The following is an 11,965-nucleotide window of genomic DNA, read 5'->3' on the forward strand; positions in this document are numbered from 1 at the left end:
TGCTCCCTGCGCACCCTCAGCTCCTGGCTCTCTCTCCCTCCACCCAGCAGAGCCCTGTGGTGTCTCTCCCCGGATGGGGGCTGCCAGGGCGCAGGAACATGTGTTGCTCTGTGACCGGGTTCTTGGGCTGGGGGAAGCCCCCTTCACATCAGCTGATGCCCAAAAACACTGCAGGCCAAGCATTGCCCCTTGGGCCAAGTTGCTAGATGTGCCCCTTCACCTGCTGTGCCCGGCAGAGATGAGTTCTGCGCAGGCCAGCTGTTTTGAGGCCAAAACTCGGAAGGGGGGCGGGAATGAGGTTAAGAACGAACAAAGGAGGGCTCCCTGGTCTGAGAGTCAGGAAATCCAGGACCTGGCCCTGGCTCTGTGTGACCTTGAGCAAGTAAGTCACCTCCCCTCACTGGGCCCCGGTTTCCCCATCCGTGCAATAAGGGGTTTGGACTAGACGATGTTTAGGGAACTTGCAGCTGGGCTTCAGCATCCGGTCAGCGGGAGGCAGTAGGGGAAGGAGCATCATTGAAGAGCCTGGGCGCATGTGCAGGCTGGCAGGATCTTGGGGAGACATCTGGGTCCGCACCCCCTCCTTCAGCAAGGACTTACCCTGCAGCAGCCTGAGGCACCAAGGAAAGGAGCATCTCTCCAGATTGGGGAGGGGGTGGGGGGTGTACACTGAGAGGATTCTTCTCTGCCCCCTGAGACCCCAGACAATGCCTTCTGGTGTTTGTGATCAGGAAGTCCTTTCTAGGGCCCAACTGAGCAGGTTTAGAGAATTTCCTGTACCCTCCTCAAGGTCGCCATCAGAGACCTTGAAGTTGGCTTTCAAATGCTACCCCATCCCCCATTCACCTTCTCTTGGAGTCGCCCTCCCTCTGGTGATTCCTGTTCAGTTCTGGTCCCCTGTTGGGGCTCTAGGTGGTGGAGCTGGTCAGCGTACCCGAGCTCAGCCTTTTTTAATATTTGGGCTCCATATAGAGCATCCTCATTCTCTGTCAGGAGAAAGGCAAGCCCCATCTCTCCACATACCCCACTGCCCTCTTCTTTGAGAGTACAGAATCTGCGGGGTGGGGCCCCTGAGGGGATGGGAACTGCCTGCCCCCTCAAAGAGGGTGGCCAGGAGGAGAGAGAGGGAGCAGAGAGAGAGAGAGAGAGAGGGAGGGATGGGGGGGAGGGGGGGGGGGGCTGTATAGGGAGTTGGGGGGGGAGGTGTGGAGGGAGAGAGAGAGAGAGAATTCCCTCTCATCGAGCAAGGGAACTGGTTGGGGGACCCTGCGAGGAAAGAGGAGGGGAAACAGCTGGACATCAGGAAGGAGAGAAGTTGGATTGGCCGCATGCTTGCCTTGGCCAGCTCCCGCCCTCCCCAGGCACAGTCTGCCAGCCCCACTGCCTGTGCCCTCTCCCTCAGAGTCCCCACCTCTCTGGAAGCTGTGAGGCTCATCTGGAACCCGAGGAGTACACAGGGTAAGGTTCAAGGGTGGCTGCGTTAGGCCCGTGGGTATGCAAGTGCCGGAAAAGAGTGTGAGCTGGGTGCCGATTGGGTGGGAGAGAGGACACTTCAGGCCTCCGGGCCAGAGAAACTGGGGGAGGCTTGGGGGGTGGGGGTGGCAGTAAACTCTGTCTTAGGACTTTTTTTTTTTTGAGGAAGATTTGCTCTGAGTTAATGTCTGCTACAAAGCACCCCCCCCCCTTTTTTTTGGTGAGGAAGATTGTCGCTGAGTTAACACCTGTCCCCATCTTCCTCTACTTTGTATGTGGGATTCCTCCACAGCATAGGTTGATAAGTGATGTGTAGATCTGCACCTGGGATCCGAACCCGCAAACCCCAGGCCACCAGAGCAGAGCTTGCAAATCCAACCACTATGCCACCTGGCTGGCCCCTGTCTTAGGACTTTTTTCAAAGATTTTTTTAATATTATCTAATTTGGTTTGGAGTGAAGCATGGGAAGTAAGATGAAGAGATACCTCTTGCTACTGCTAGGAGCTTACCTCTTGCCCAGCTAAAATAAAGAAAGGGGGAGAATCTACTAGAAACTTGTGCAGCTGGCTTGGGGAGGGCTGCATTATCAAAAATGCACTAGATACCTGACACCCACACCACGCATGTTCTTGACCCATCTGTGCATATGTGGGTGAACTTACACGCGCATCACATGTGTACATAATCTCCTGTGCACACACACAGGTGTACATACATATCTAAGGAACTTTCTGGGTGTGTATACACTCCCCCAACCACTCCCAAAGAGCTCTTTTGTTTCTGTGATCGTTTGTTTCTAAAAGCTGCATTTATAAATGTATTTTATAAACTAGCATTCTTTTTTACGGTGTGCGTCCATTTTTAAGCCCATGTCCCCTAAGTGGTTGGGGCATTCCTGGACCTGGGCGTGCCCTATTCAATTCTGTACCCCCAAAGACAAATCCAATGCCTGGAGCATAATAGACACCCTGTAAATGTTTGTTGATCAAATCCGTGGATGAATGGATAATCTTTTTAAAACTATAGGACTCCTTGATGTTGAAGTGTCTCTAAATCCTGTGTAGTGACTAACGGTTGTACTCTGGTATGTGATTGTGTCAGAGAGAACAGCCTGATAAATGCACGAGCGTGTGCCTAGTTAGCGGGGAGGTGTGTGGACAAGGGGACGTGCACGAGCGTGTCTGTGCCGGCTGCACTTGCCTGTGTGAGTGAACATCTGAGTGTGGTGAGCATGTTATGGGGGAGCAAAATTAGCCACCCCGAAATGTGTCTCTTTGCCTTGATAGAACAAAAGGCTCTGAAAGAAGCTTTGACACCCACCCCCCCCACACACAACTGCCTAAAAGAATTCAGGGTAGAAGCCCTGGCCCAGGACAGGCCATCACCATGGAAATCTCTGGATGTGGTAGTCTGGGAGGACCCTTGCGAAGCCCACTCTCATCAAAGTTCTGTCTACCAAACTGTTGCTTTTCCATGTCCATGTACCACCTTCCTCCCCTTTGAAGCCCCAAACCACTACCCCAACGTCTGCCTTTGTCTTTAGCGGAAGGTGATACTTAAGGTGGCAGCTGTGGCCATTCTGGCGAGCAGCTCAGCTTTCCTGAGTCTCTCCCATGCATACATGTTATAACGCTTTGTTTGATTTTCTCTTGTTATTCTGTCTCATGTCAATTTAATTCGTAGCCTGGCCAGAAGGACCCAGAGGGGAGAGGAAGTGTCTTCCTCCCCTGCAGTGTAAACGGACTCCACGGAGTCGGGGTGGGAGTCCCCTAGACACAGCGCAGCTCTCCAGAGCCTGCACGTGTATGAAGATGCTGCGTGCGTGAGGAAGAGCGTGAGAGTCTGCACTTGTGGGGTGGGAAGTGGGCAAGTGTGTGAGCCACTCCCACAAAGCTCCAGAGACCCCTGCCCCTCAGACAGCTGCCCCCTCTCCTGCCTACCGCCCAGGGCTGGAGGCCCAGGTGACTCACCCCATCCTCACCCCAACCTTCCCTCCCCAGGACCCCCATGAAGCTCTCAGCTTTCCTGAGCCTGCTGGCCCTGGTGCTGCAGGAAGCGGGGACGACTTCTCTCCCAGGGAAGGAGAGGAAGAGGAGAGAGGACCAGAAGCACGAGGACCACAGTTCTCACACAGCTCTGCGTCTAGAGAACTACGTCCTGAGCCTGGACAGCTACGATGAGGTCATTGACCTGAGCCACCATGAGCCCACAGACCACGGGGACCAGCTCCCCGAGGTGAGGGGCACACAGCAGACCAGCTGCATTCCCTCCAAGAAACTGGGAGCCTGAGGCCTGGCCCCTCTCCCTTGCTCCATGATGCAGGTGTCTCAAGCCTGCAACTCTTTCTCCAGGAGGTGGAAATTCCTGTCCCTCCATAGCAACTTGTTACTTAGATGATAGTAAGAAAGAGGACAACAAAACTTCAATTTCTTTGTCCGTTTGTAGAAAACTTGGTGGGACTTCCCTTAGAAATCATCTATCACCCCTCCCCGCCTCGCCTTCAAGTAAGACCATAAGCCGCATCTCTTTGGGACATCAGCAGTGTCCTCATATTCTCCCTAGAAAAAAGAAATGCCACCACCTCCTATCTTTTCTTAGACTGTCTTCAGTCCGAAGTTCTTCCTCAGCCCGTGCTGGCCTTGGCGGGAGCTGATCAGAAGCCAAGCCCGTGTGCTGTGTGAGCTTGGTCAGTGCGGGGCGAGAGCAAGAGCTCCAGCCTAGGAAATCTGGAGCCGGGGGCTCTGGCTCAGCCACCAGCTTGGCCACCAGCGGGCTCCGTGACTCCAGTCCATCTGCTCTCTAGGCCTCAGTTTCCTCATCCATGTAATGAGATGTCAGACCAGATGCTCTCTGAAAAGGTGTCTTTCTTGCTCACTCCTTCTGCTGTCCTTCCCTCCTTCACAGTGACTCTTGGCAAGTTTGAACTTGGTCACTGAGGTTCCCAGAGCCCAAAGTTAACTTCCCCTCAGTCAAAAATTGGCTTCCTGTGTGCTATGTCTCCAGGTTAAAGGGACCAGCCTGCCTCCTCCAACCAGCATCAGTTCCACTCAGAGCCTTTTCGCTCCAAGAACACCCTCTTCGAACCTGACAATGACCAGACCTACTCCACTGACCAGGCCCACTACACTGGGCCTGCTGGGGTCCCCGACCAGCCACGGTAAGTTTATAGTCACAGGTCTCAACATCCATAGGCGATAGGCTACGCAGACATGACCCAGCACCACAGGTACCAGGGCCAGGGGGCAGAGGGTCAGGGCTAGCCCTTACCAGCAGGGAGAGGATGGAAAACAGCCACAATAAAAACAGAAGAAAAAAAAATCCAAGAGAGAGGCTGGCTGTCCCAGATGCTTTTGCTCGAATGCACACACTGGATAGGAGACAGAAATGCAGGAATTCTGCTCTGCCTGGCAAGGCCACCCTACCTTAATTAATAGCATCACTGGGGGAGCAGGTTGATGGTAATTAGATTAGAGACAATTAAAAGCCTGCAGAGAAGAATAAATAACTTTGTGGCTGTCACATGGCACAGGGGCAAATGGAGCAGTCATACTGCTCTCCAGCTCTCAGCTCCCTCCTTAGCAGCTCTTCCCCGTCCTGAGGCTGGGACGCCGTCCTCCCTTGCCGTGAGCACTGGCCCTCTGCTGAGGCGGCAGAACGGAGGCCGAGGAGGGTGCTGTTCGTCCCAGAGTTGCCTGCTTTCAGTCCCTGTTCTCCTCTGGAGACGTTTGCCCTGGGCACATCTAGGGCTCTGGGGCATCCAGAGAAGACGTTTCAGTAGGAATCTGTGACCTCACAGAGCAGCAGAGTCCCAGGCTCAGAGAGACCAGAAAGGGCCTCATCTTGGTCTGCCACTCAAGGCTTTGGGATAAGAAGGGCGCTGGGGCCCTCTCTGCTCCATCTACACTGTCTGGTCACTGCTGGCAAAGAGGAGCTGCCTCTTAATCCTTGGGCAATGTCACTGCTTCACAGAGTCCCCCTTTGAGTGGGAGTGGCCGTGGTCTCCCATCATCTCTGGCCCTTGGAATGGCAGGTGATGGAAACCTCCTGCACTGTTCGGCTCTGTGAGCCACTACAGTCTTCTCATCTTCTCAGCTTTGTAAAGTCAGTCTGAGCTCGATGGCCTGGCCCACGTCTCGTGACCGCTAGTCATGGACTGAGAACAGACGAGGGCTGTTTCCCAATAGAAAGCTGGGGTGCTGATACTGTAAGAAGGGGAAATGGATTCTGGGCAGGCGTTGGCCACTCCACCTTGGCTCTGTTATGCTTCTTGGAGCCACACAGAACGTGTTAACTCCTCACCCACAAGGCAGCCAGCAGGCTCAGCAGCCATTGTCCATTCCAACTTAATTGTGGCTTTGTTTCATCTTCACTGTATTTTTGGGGACCAGAGAGGAGCCCTGTGGAAAAGAGACCGAAGGACTTGCCGGAAACACCCCCATAGGTCCAGGAGACCCCGCACAGAGCCAGGGTCTGATGCCAGTGCTCCTGGACTGGGACGGAGGAATCACTGAGGTGGATCCGCTTCTCCTAATTGAGGCCGAGTGCCATGCTGGGCGCAGCCACCAGCACTGCCTGCTGCACTGTGACAGTCAGTTCTGGGCAGCAACCAAAAAGGACAGACAGCCGTGGCTCAGACACTTCCTGGGGCAAAGTCCATCGGTTCCAGAAGCTGAAGGGAGTCTGACTGGGGGGTCTCCCTTTGTTCTCTCTTCCACTGGGACCAGGCCTGCCTACCTGTCTGGTTTGTGTGTGCCTTGGTTCCTCCGTGTACTGTGACGATGCTGACCTGCAAAACATCCCCCCTCTTCCCAAGACAACCGCCTACCTGTACGCCCGCTTCAACCGCATCAGCCACATCCGGGCCGGAGACTTCAAAGGGCTGAGTACGTAATGCCCTGGCAGAAGAGGACGGCAGGCCCAGCAGAGGGAAGCCCCCGGGGTCCTCTCCTTCCCTACCCGGCACATGAACAGTCCCCAGGGACGGGGTCCCACCTGTGTTAGTCCTTCCCTCTTAGCTTTCAGTCTTTCCAGCCAACAAAGGGAAACAGCCCCAAGACTCTAATTCTTTCCTTTGAAGATTTCAGATGGCAGCAGTGCCCTCTGCCCATTTGTTCTCCCAAAAGCTCTGGGAAGGGGAAGATATGATCAAGCCTCCATTTTCAGTATGTCCCAGCATGTCTAGCTCTGTGCCCTCCTGGCCTCTGGACAGGCCATGCTAACTCGACTCTCCATGGCACTGACGCTGTTGACATGGCCTGTGTTTGCTGGTTTGCTTTGCTGCTTTGGGCCTCACACCGTGCCTGCCATGGGAGACCTGGGCTCGAATCCAGCTTCTGCCACTAATAACCACAGCCTTCAAGGCCTCCGTGTCCTTTGGCGTAAACTAATGGTGGAAGGGGGCGGGGGGTAGACCAGGGATTCCTGGGCCTCTTGGGTCTTGCCCTGGAAAGGTTTCTTCCAAACCGATCCGAGGTGGGCAGCCGCCATGCAGGACAGAACTCCAGGGGAAAGACTGCAGAATCGAGGGCTTTTTCAGAGAGTCCTGGTGTATCTGTTCTCTCTTCTGGTTTGGACCTGGTGCAGGTGGAGCGCTGGCTAGCGTTCCCTACCTGAGAGGGTAGACCAGGTCCGGGCAGCTCTGGCAGGGGCAGGGAAAGATGGTGTGTGCGTTCTCTCCTGCATCCCTTAGCAAAACTGAAGAGGATTGACCTCTCTAGCAATTTCATCTCCTCCATCGATGATGATGCCCTCCGCCTGCTGCCTGATCTAAAGGATCTGATCCTCCCAGAGAACCAGCTGGCAGCTCTGCCTGTGCTGCCCACTGGGATCGAGGTCCTGGACGTCCGCCTGAATCGGCTCCGGAGCTCAGGGATACAGCCTGAAGCCTTCAAGGTGAGTCAGGGCCTTCAGTCCACCGCTGCCACCTGCCACCTACGCCCACGGCCACACACACACACACACGCCTTGCCCTCATAGGATATCCCTGCTCCAACCCTGGTCTGGGGTATGAAAATCAAACCCTGTTTCTTCGTCTATTTCTTAGAGGTTCTTTTTGTTGCAATAAACTGATTCTGACTGAAGAAAAGGTGTTTGACTGCGTGCCATCCCAGGCACCTCCGTGGAAGGGAACTCGGCCTCATGGGCCTGTTACTGGGGGTGGGGGTGGGGCTGGGCTGTCAGCGACCAGGCCACTGCTCTCCGTCTTGCTCTGGGGCACACGGTCTCTTGGCTCCTTTCCATGCGCCTGCTCTTTCACCTCTCTGCACACCAGCATCTGCTGCCCTAAACCTCTGACTAACGTGTGACTGACTGCAGTGGTGCCAGTTCCTGCCCTAACTCCCTGGACCCTTTTCTTTCAAAACCACCTCTAACTAACTGATCATTGTCTTTCTACGAGAAAATTCTCAAGAGAGACAATCTGACTGGTCACTGGCTGGCAGTTTTCATGGGAAGGGCTAACATGTGACACAAATATGCCCCTTGCAGCTGCCCACTCAGCAGGGCCAGGAGGAGCCCCAGGCAATTGCAGTGAAAAAATGGAGCGTGGACCAGATTGGCACTCAGGCTCAGTCAGCCTCATGTGTGCCTGTGGCTCTCCTTCTGCTGGTCTGGATGTTTCCAGAACGTGCTCTGCACAGCTGCTCCAGGTTTAGCATCTGGAGGCTTCTCATTTGGGGAAACCCCTTCTGATAGCAGAGAAGTTGAGGTGGGGCTGAGATGCCCCCTTGTCCTCCCTTGCAGCCCAGCCCGCTCCTCGCCCACTCCTCATCAGCAGCCGACAGGCTCCGCACTCCCCCAGCTGCCGCACCTCCAGCTGCAGCTTCCCTTCTGCATCCAGTTAGCACCTGTGCACTCCTGAGAGACGGGGTGTCCCCCACAGCACCAGCACAGAGCCTGGCCCACAGCTGAGTCTCAGGGGACTCTGAGTGAACGAACGGGGTCACGTCAGCCACCCCTCACCTCCAGGGCCCGACAGCCTTCTTTCTCCTCCCCAGGCGCTGGAGAGGCTGCGGTTCCTCTACCTGGCCGACAACCTGCTGGAGTCCATCCCCGGACCCCTGCCCCTGAGCCTGCGCTCGCTGCACCTGCAGGTGAGCGGCCTCCGCAAGAGCAAGGGGGCGCGCAGAGCCCAGAGCCCAGAGGGCGGAGGGCTGAGAGCAGGAGCACCTCGGGCAGCTGCGGGGTCTCCTCACAGAGAGCTCACTGGAGACGCGGGTCACAGGTCTCGTCCAGGTCGCTGTCCACAGCCTCAGTGTGACTTCCTCCCTCTTTCTCTTTGAAGCACCTCCCCTCCCTCCACGGCCTTGCCCCAGCTCACCCAACTGCTTGTCCCTTCTCTCCTTGCCCTCTGTCTCTCCTCTTCCCTTCAGCCCTGTTCATCCCCCCCAGCCCGCCCCGCATCCACCCTCCGTGACCTCTCCTCTCCTCGCCATTGTTGTTTGGCCTTCGTCTCATGTACCTCGGTTTCTCCAGCTGCAAAAGGGGAGCAGAGCTGGTGGGGATAGCTGATGGAGGCTGGCTCTCCGGCAGAGGCTCAGCTGTCAGAGTGTTCTTTCCAGAATAACAGGATACAGACCATGCAAAGAGACGCCTTCTGCGACCCAGAGGAGCATAAATACACCCGAAGGCGGCTGGAAGACATCCGCCTGGACGGCAATCCCATCAACCTGGGCCTCTTCCCCAGCGCCTACTTCTGCCTGCCTCGGCTCCCCACAGGCCGCTTTGCCTAGCTCAGCCTCCCTCTCCGTCCAGGTCAGAGCCCTTGGGGAGCACAAGGACACAGGCCTCCGGGCTGTAGGGTCCAGTCTCCCGTCTCTAAACAGGGGTCTTTCATCCAGGTGCTGATCAGCCTCGTGATCTAGTTGCAAAAATCACTCCCTCAAACGCACACTGAAATGTCCGGTAGCCAAATGTGCATCCCATGCCTCTTCCCTCCCACCTGTGGCTCCTGGCTCAGAGGGTGGTGTTGTCTGCAGCAAAGCTCTTCCCCGTGTTCCCCATCCCTCCTACCCACACAGAATGCCAGGGAAGCCATGGAAGAGGAAGAGGAGGAGGAAGAGGAGGAGGAGGAAGAGGAGGAGGAAGAGGAGGAGGAGGAAAGGGGAGAAGCAGTGGGGTGCTGGAGCCAGCTCTTTCTACTAGACTTGCAAGAACCAATTATTAAATTTTCCAGAATTTTGCAAGCCAGTTAAACACAGCCATTGTTAAAAATTAAATTATATAAACACGCAATTAAATATGTTGAAAACAAAACAACAAATAAATACTCAAACTCATCACTTCGCAATTATTTTCCTATTAACCGTGCTCTTGAACGTCTTTGCGTCCGTGGGATCTGTGTGGTAAATACAGTGACATGCTCCTGTCTTCCCAGCTCCCTTCACAGTGAACATCGTTGTTTGAAATCAGCCACGTTGGGAGTAGTTATTCCATGGAAATTGGAAAATGCTACACGTTGGGGTTTTTTTTGTTTTGCTTTTTTTTTTTGGAAAGCTGGTTGTCAAGCATTTGCTGGCACCACTGAGGAAAAAGAACATCTATTTAACTAGCCCTCCCTCTCCCCCAGGCGTCCGCACTGGGATAGGGTGGGTTTCTCCTCTTCCTACGCCAGGGCTGCTTGTTGGACGTGGAAGGAGCCATTCGTAAGGATGGAGAACTGATGCAAATACCAGCCTAGATGCCCTCCTGTGGCGCTCACCTCTCGGGCTCACTGGGCAGCCTCCAAGCACGGCTCCGCCTGCCCGTTCCTGGCTGCAGGGGTTCCATCCTCCCAGGCTCCCTTCCATGTTCAACCACCAGAGGGCAGCAGAGCAGCTCCTCACCTGCAACCTTTTTGGGTCCTGACTAGGCCTGCTGCGCTGGGAGGGTGGGAAAAAGGGCAACTGTGGTCCAGCCGACTTGCTCCTTGAATTATAAAGGGAAGGGAGATGGCAGCTGTAGGGACGAAGGCATTTCCTCTACCCTCTAGGTCCTTCTGGCCAGGCTACACATTAAATTGTCGTGAGACAGGATATCAAGAGAAAATCAAACAAAGCTTTATACATGCATACGTGGGAGAGACTCAGGCAAACTGAGCAACTCACTCAAATGGCGGAGGATCTGGTCTTAAATACCATCTTCAGCTAAAGACAAAGGAGGATGTTGGGGGTGGGGAGAGTCATTTACGGATTATGCAGATCAAGTCCCTGCGTTCTGCATTGATGAGAGTTTCTAGAGATGAGGTCATCCCCTCTTCCTGGTACAGAGAGGGAGACACCTTTACAGATGGAGATGTCCCTTACAAATGTAAATGTCTCTCACAAAGGGTAAATTCTACTTTTAAGGGTTTCTCTTATGTCTGCAGTTTTTAAAAGTAACCAGCCCAAAATAATCCTCATGCCAAACAGACACATTTTGGGGTGGCAAATTCTGATCCCCCCACACCCTTCTCTTCTTTTTTTTGAGGAAGATTAGCCCTGAGCTAACATCTGCCACCAATCCTCCTCTTTTTTCTGAGGAAGATTAGCCCTGAGCTAACATCCGTGCCCATCTTCCTCTATTTTATACATGGGATGCCTGCCACAGCATGGCTTGATGAGCGGTGCCATGTCCGCACCCGGGATCTGAACCAGTGAACCCCAGGCCACTGAAGCAGAATGTGCAAACTTAACCACTGTGCCACGGCGCCGGCCCCCTTTCTCTTCTTATAAGGAGCTGTTGGACAGGGGATGTAACAGATGGGTGTTTGGCACAAGATGGTGACTGAGGCATAGAAAGGGTGAGAGGCAGACAGTTCATTTCCTCATTCAGCAAGGATTTCACTGCCTGCCAGGGACAGCAATAAGATAGTGTGCAACACACATACTCCTTTTCCTCAGAGAGCTGAGAGTCGGGTGCAAAAGACACACGTTAAAAAAATCACACAGGGGGGCTGGCTCCGTGGCCGAGTGGTTAAGTTCGCGCGCTCCGCTGCAGGTGGCTCAGTGTTTCGTTGGTTCGAATCCTGGGCGCGGACATGGCACTGCTCATCAGACCACGCTGAGGCAGCGTCCCACATGCCACAACTAGAAGAACCCACAACGAAGAATACACAACTATGTACCGGGGGGCTTTGGGGGAGAAAAAGGAAAAAAATAAAATCTTTAACAATAATAAAAGAAAGTATTCTTAAAAAAAAAAATCACACAGGGGGGCCGGCCCCGTGGCCAAGTGGTTAAGTGTGTGCGCTCCACTTCAGCAGCCCAGGGTTTCGCCGGTTCAGATCCTGGGCGCAGACATGGCACTGCTCATCAGATCACGCTGAGGCGGTGTCCCACATGGCACAGCCAGAAGGACCCACAACTAGAATACACAACTGTGTACTAGGGGGCTTTGGGGAGAAGAATAAAAAAAGTCACATAAATGACCAGGCTAGCTCATAACAAATGCTATAAAAGGAATGCACAGAACACTGTGAGAGCTTACAGGAGGGCCACAGTCTAAGGGTCTGGGAGACCTTGAAGAATAAATGTC

General features: G+C 54.2%; 1 protein-coding gene across 1 annotated transcript; it reads left to right on the forward strand.

Annotated features, from left to right (window-relative positions):
* The first annotated feature begins 1,416 nt into the window (after positions 1–1,416).
* OPTC (opticin) lies at positions 1,417–9,204 on the forward strand. The gene is made up of 7 exons (XM_046680493.1): positions 1,417–1,458; positions 3,475–3,709; positions 4,478–4,631; positions 6,199–6,357; positions 7,164–7,366; positions 8,470–8,565; positions 9,034–9,204. The coding sequence occupies exons 2-7, from the start codon at positions 3,482–3,484 to the stop codon at positions 9,202–9,204; spliced, it is 1,011 nt and encodes a 336-aa protein (XP_046536449.1). The 5' UTR covers positions 1,417–1,458; positions 3,475–3,481.
* The last annotated feature ends 2,761 nt before the right edge of the window (positions 9,205–11,965 follow it).

Source organism: Equus quagga, chromosome 13 (genome assembly GCF_021613505.1).
Source record: "Equus quagga isolate Etosha38 chromosome 13, UCLA_HA_Equagga_1.0, whole genome shotgun sequence".
In the NCBI taxonomy this organism is placed as follows: domain Eukaryota; kingdom Metazoa; phylum Chordata; class Mammalia; order Perissodactyla; family Equidae; genus Equus; species Equus quagga.

Bases quoted from the DNA above. Each gene is read 5' to 3' on its own strand.
- OPTC (XM_046680493.1), top strand. From the start codon at position 3,482: ATGAAGCTCTCAGCTTTCCTGAGCCTGCTGGCCCTGGTGCTGCAGGAA. The intron at 3,710-4,477 runs GTGAGGGGCACA...CTATGTCTCCAG, and splicing joins ACGGGGACCAGCTCCCCGAG to GTTAAAGGGACCAGCCTGCC. The intron at 8,566-9,033 runs GTGAGCGGCCTC...TGTTCTTTCCAG, and splicing joins TGCGCTCGCTGCACCTGCAG to AATAACAGGATACAGACCAT.